The sequence below is a fragment of the Sycon ciliatum genome, chromosome 4 (assembly GCF_964019385.1).
Source record: "Sycon ciliatum chromosome 4, ocSycCili1.1, whole genome shotgun sequence".
NCBI classification, from domain to species: Eukaryota; Metazoa; Porifera; class Calcarea; order Leucosolenida; family Sycettidae; genus Sycon; species Sycon ciliatum.
Genome location: NC_088646.1, coordinates 18,210,521 through 18,216,868, shown reverse-complemented (window position 1 = coordinate 18,216,868; position 6,348 = coordinate 18,210,521). Strand labels below are relative to the sequence as shown.

The 6,348-nt window shown below is 48.7% G+C and overlaps 1 protein-coding gene across 1 annotated transcript; it reads left to right on the top strand.

The window, feature by feature from the left end:
- Positions 1–3,276: 3,276 nt before the first annotated feature.
- On the top strand, positions 3,277–5,892 carry LOC135814799 (phosphatidylinositol 3,4,5-trisphosphate 3-phosphatase and dual-specificity protein phosphatase PTEN-like). The gene has a single exon (XM_065327972.1). The coding sequence runs from the start codon at positions 3,724–3,726 to the stop codon at positions 5,029–5,031; it is 1,308 nt and encodes a 435-aa protein (XP_065184044.1). The 5' UTR covers positions 3,277–3,723; the 3' UTR covers positions 5,032–5,892.
- The last annotated feature ends 456 nt before the right edge of the window (positions 5,893–6,348 follow it).

The window sequence follows — 6,348 nt, the reverse complement described above, 5'->3', positions numbered from 1 at the left end:
CCATTTTACGACTCCCTGGTGAGCACAAACAAGAAAGTGCATGCACTGAGTGCTGGGCTAGGTGAAAAAAAAACGCAAGAATCTGATGGCAATGTTTGACAACACAAGGAGACAAACAGAGGTGATAAGGACTTTCAGCACCGGCATGATTGCTCAGCTTTCATGCCACAGGCACGAGTTCGCATGCCACAATGATGTCACCACCTTTGCGCTTTCAAGTCGGACTCACTGGTTCCTCTGCCGGGGACTTGACTGTGCCCAGTCGTGTAATGCATACATGTAGTGGATAATGCATTAGTATTTACCATGATCTGTTGGGCTATTCTGTATCAGCAGTCATCTCAGACACAAAGTGACAATGCCCACATACAGTGGAACTCATCTAGTGCGTGCAGTACTGTCGGTCGACGAAGACTGAACTAGGGTGTCAGCTTCCTAGCCTAGACCGTTCTTATTTCCATGTACAGTATAGCAGTCTATGCACAGTTGACGACTCATCGTGTGGGGGTGTATACATTGGTATACATTCAGACCTCGCTTATCCGATCCTCTTTTATCCGGATCCCTCGCCATCCGGAAGAAAATCGTTGGTCACCGATTTACAGCACATGCCATGCACATATACAGTATGTGTGTTCGATTATCCGGTTCCCTCGCCTATCCAGATATTTTCTCAGATGTGTGCGGTTATGTGAGGTCTGACTGTACTGTGCTTGGTGAAATTCTGGGCTGGTTGTTCTTCGGCGCCCTACAGTACTGTACTCAGTCTCTAGTAAGCCTCGGACACACACTTGCTTTGTTTATGAACATCGTCTAGGTCACGAGTGTATTGCTCCATATTGAGGTGTGTTCAGATCAGAAGAAGTACCTCGGGTAGTAACTACACCTTCCTGTTCAATCCCCACGCTGAGTTCTTGGTTAATATCTTGGACGCTGCCCGTCACCAGGGTGAAAACGAAAGAATTGAATGGCCAAAAAATACAGTGCACGCATGTATCATTGACAGGTACATGTATGTAGATCTACATGCAGTCTACTTGAACAACTTACTATAAATATTAGTACATAATTCCAGACTGCGCGTGGCACCTCTACACCACTGTAGCTGCAAACACCCATGTTTGTTTTTCAAATCGGAAACCGCCCAGCACTTCGGATTAATGCTGCAAGTAACAAGTTGTAAAAGAGCATGTGACCACTGCCATGATTATTAGGGGTGAAACGAGTGCCGAAATTGGGGACTCGAGTACTCTTTGAAAAAACGAGCGAGTATTCGAGCGAGTACGAGTATTTAACTGACAACATAAAACAATGCACTGCACACACTCTCGCACCACCGAACGTAGTACACCCGATACACATGTAGTCTTGCATGCAGCCTAGTGCAGGAAATAGTCTGAACTGCTGTCTTTCGCTGGTAAGTAGGGACAAGCATTAATTTTGTGCTTGCATGGACCATCAGTACCAGTCAGAGTAACAGAAATGCTTGATGTACATGTATACAATACACTGTAAATAGGATACTTCGAGTATTTTGCGAAACGAGCATTCGCTCGTTTGAAATTTTCGAGCGAGTACTCGAGTATTCGATATACTCGTTTCACCCCTAATGATTATTCTTTTAATCGGGGAGTAGTATACACAGTCTGTAATGCCAGTTACTGCTCCCATGCTGCTGGCTTCGTGGACTTGCAGACTCCTGTTCACTTGCAGACTCCTGTTCACATTTACAGTGCAATCGACCAAAGATTCCCTTCCCTTGTCATGTTCCTTGGTTTACACTGGTGTGTTGGTGGCAGGTGCGTTTGTTATCAAAATGATCACGGTGAACAATAAAAAGTGGAGGGCATGCAATGGTGATGATGTCCGCTGAAAAGGTCAGCATGGAAAGCAGTAGTATCTCAAAAGTTAAAGGGGAAGTATACAATAAAAACAATTTTTCACCAGTTGTAGTCTCGGGGTGCTGGGACGAATGGTTTTGGTCCGAGGAAGCTGAGACGCTCCCTTCCTCCTTTATTCCCAATTGAACTCGTGCACTTCCACCGAAACTGGGTGACTGAGCCCTACTAGATGGGGATTTGAATGCAAACAAGTCACTAAAAGCGCCGTTTCCTTCTTATGCGATGCAGCGTTCGGCCCTTATTCCCAATCGAACCCGGTTGAATAAGCTGTCACGTGCTCGTGCGTACACCAGTCGCCTGGTCACCGTGCCCGCAGGCCATAACTCACACCAAGATTCAACTCAATGGTTCAAACTTCAAAGGTTCAACTCGAGTGACAGGAACGCTGTAAAAGTTGTAGCCTGCGGGCACGGTGCACCGGTGACCAGGTGACTGGTGTACGCATGAGCACGTGACCGTTTACTCACCCGCGTTCGATTGGGAATAAGGGCCGAACGCTGCATCGCAGCCTTTTCGGACCAAAACCAACCAAAAGTAATAAAGTAACACGCAACACGGTCTCACGGCGGCAATCCGACTGTGGCTGACAGACATTCCCAGTCACACTGCACTGACACAGTACAGTGACAGCACGAAAATGAATAGAAAGCCAGTTTTGTAGTTGACCTTGAACGGCTAAAATCTAGTAGTAAGCTGATCTCTCATGCGGTGACTCTACTCTGATTCAGACTAATACTAGTACAGTGTGACTGTCTCACCAGTAACCTGGTAACTAACTTGGACAGCTTACGACTCGTGACGGAGGGGCATCGTGTATTGTGAGATTCGGGTGTTTTCCCGATGTCCAGGATATATCGATGAGGAATGTCCTGCTCAAGCGGCAGATGAAAACCATTTGTTCAGAACTGCACGTTTACACTTACACTTACAGGCTAGCTTTCCTCCACTGCATGCACGTGCACAGCTGCCATTTCCGATGATTCAAAGCATCGTGATTGCTGTGTGGATGAAGATGTATGGGAAGTACTGTAACAAAATTAATGCCGATAATGGTGAATGCTAAAGCTACTGCAGATGGGATCCGGGATCGCCGGAGCGGGGACTCCAACTGAGAGAGAAAGAGAGCTGGTCAGCCGGGGCTGCAACAGTGAGAACGCTGAACGGTATAACTATTGTAATTACTTGCAGCAAGTCAGGATAAAAAAACACCACTCTGCAGATCTGTCAACGCCACAGACACACGTGACGTAGTCAACATCAGACTCAGAGCACGAGCGTACCAGACGTGCGCGCGCGCGCTGGTCTTTGCAGGCGGTCGATCCGAGCGGGGTGCACCGGTGGGGAGCGGTGCAAACCCCAGTACAGCGCGCATGCGTTTTTGTTTTGAAATATTGAACTCTGAAGTGATCGCTCCAGCACTGTGTGTTCACTGTTCAGCGCGCAGCTCAGCGCAGCGCTCCCGGATCCCCGATCGATCCCGCTGCGGCGGTGTTGCTGGTGAGTACAGACTCCGTACAACCAGCGCTGTACGACAATACACACTACGGACTACGCAGCAGGCTCGGCAAATTTGCTGGTTGCTGCAGAGTGTGGCACTGGCCGTGGAGCTGGGCAGGTTGGTGTGACCACAGAAAAACACCGTTGGGCGTTTTTCGACGGAAAGTGAAAGGAGCAGAAGTTCTTGAGGAGCTGAGGAACACGGAGTCCGGGCGTGAATCCTATCCTTTAGACGAACACCTCTATGCTCTTTCACCGGACTCATCTTCTTCTCGTGTAAAAAAATTGGAGCTGACCCGGATTTCTGTGACCGAGATGAAATGCCATGGCTAAGCAGCTCAAGCGATTGGTGTCGAAGAAGAAAAGGCGCTTTACCGAAAATGGATACGATTTGGACCTCACCTATATTCGACCCAACATCCTGGCTATGGGCTTCCCATCCGAAAGCATAGAAGGAATCTACCGGAATAACTTGGATGAAGTAGTGCGTTTTCTGGACTCTTATCATGGAGACAATTACAAGGTTTACAATCTATGTGCGGAAAGAACGTACGATGCTTCAAAGTTCCATGGAAGAGTGGCTTGCTATCCGTTCGAGGATCACAACGCTCCTCCGTTCCCATTATTTGACGCTTTCTGCAGTGATGTGTCTAGTTATCTGAACGCCGACAGCAGGAATGTGGCGGCGGTACATTGCAAAGCAGGCAAAGGCCGCACGGGCGTGATGATTTGTGCGTTTTTTATTCATGAAAACATCTTCAAGGCTGTTCCAGAGGCACTCATGTTCTACGACCTGAAGCGGACGCAGAATGGAAAAGGTGTCACCATTCCCAGCCAAAGACGCTACGTTGAGTATTATGGATATCGGAAAATCAAGCAGCTGACTATTCGTCCCGTCAAGCTTCTCCTGTACGGTTTCATCTTTGACGGTGTGCCAGCGTACTCAAATATGGGCAACTACTCCATTTTCTACAAAATTAGTCAAGGTAAAAAGAGGACACTGGTCTCAAGGTTCTACGAGGTGGATATCCGGCGCAAGGACGGCCAAACGTTCATGGAACTGGATTCGCCGGTCGCCGTAACTGAAGATATCAAGACCGAGTTCTTTTTCGCACGTCTGGGCAAGAAGCAGAAGGCGTTCCACTGCTGGCTCAACACGTACTTCATTCACGCGGCCATGCAGCACGGCGACGATGGGCTGTACTCGATGCGCACGTCGCAGCTGGCGTCCGACCTGCAGCTGGTGCCGTACGCCATACCGGCGGAGCAGCACAATCCGATTGACCTGTCTCGGCGCGGCACGCTGGACCATGCACCTACGTACATGAACAACGACGGCTCGCAGCAGATGACTGTGATCTCGTTGCCCAAGAAGGACCTGGATCGCGCCTGCAAGGACCACAAGCACGTGGCCAACAAGTTCCGGCTTCACGCTCTCTTCTCGCCGGAGGTGGAGAGTGACTCGATGAACCCGTCCACTATTCAGGAGATTGGCGTAACGCTGTCGCCTGATATTTCCACATGCCCGTCGGTGATCAGCGGAGACTCCAAGCTGTCGTCGTCCAGCTCCGAGGATGAAGAGGAGAGCAGTGGCACCAACACGGAATCCAATGACACCAGCGACGACGCATGACCACCCTGATAAACCTGGGCTGATGATGATAATCACCAACTGCCCTGACCAGTGACTTTGCCTTACTCGCTTCACGTAAACTTACCTGAATGCTCATAACTCATAATACTAGTAGACGTTCCTAAAATTTGCAGCCATACTTCGTAGCTTGCCTCTGTAATGCTCTCTCATGTGATGAAGTCACCGCCTGGTCACTGTTTACCAAGCTTCAATCACTGACGCCACACCTCTCTCATACCGAAACTGTTCACAAATTTGAAGATCCCCGGGCAGCGGGCAGAGCTGCACTGCACCACTGGCGTAAGTTTCTGTCTTTCTTTCATTTTTTTATCTAAGCGTGCGTGCGTGTGTGCCGCTGGGCAACACGTTGCCAGCACATGCGCACCTTGTAGTGTCTGGCAGTGGACTGTACAGCATGGCGACGATGGCCGACTGTGGGCTGGATGCGTGATGCATTCCGCCGGCAATACCGTTTTAGTGTCATGTTTGATTGTGCTTGTTAGAGCCCGCCGGCTGAAGAACGCCATTGCTGTACTGAAGTCCGAACTGTCATTTTAAACCGATTTTTCACTGTGACATCTGTGGAGGTGTGTATTCTCCTAGTCTGGTTTTCAACCTGTTTATTTAGTTCCTTGAAATTGTCGCCTGAGACGTTTTTCCCCCATTTCCGCCAAACAGATCTGTCTTTGTCTACTTTTCTGAGGTAATTCAATGTTGCATGTCTGTTTTGATGATGCCAAGTCTGTACTCTTTGCTGTGCTTGTGATGCTGCTTCCCAGCTGGCCGCCGTCTTCGGTTTCATAACATCTGTGGAAGGGAAATAATTAGACTACACGTATGAAGCCGTATGGCTGCACTGTACGGAAATTTGCCTGCTCTGTTTACCTGCGATCTCAAGGGTGCTACTAGTAACCACCATTGGCAGATTCAACCATAGTATTGGCAGAACTGGTGCCGATACAGTGTAATGCACTAATGGTAAACTCTGAGCGTGCACAGCTCTATACACGGACTAAACTGACTTGCAGCGCATAATTATTTCATGTTCTTTTGATGTTTTTATGCATGATGGTATAGTGAAATAGTGATCAGCCATGTTTCCCATGGCAAAATGAGCAACATACAGGTGTGTATTGTGTAGGGCTCCCTCGACTTGTCCAGATCCGGCTAGTGTGTAACCTGATACCAAGAGTACATAACCCCAGGGGGGTTATGTACTCTTGCTGATACCTAAATACAAGGGGTCAAGGGACAAGGGCAGTGTAAGAATGACCGCCTGACCCCCAGTGGTGGCAATTTTCAGTATCTCGGGGCGTT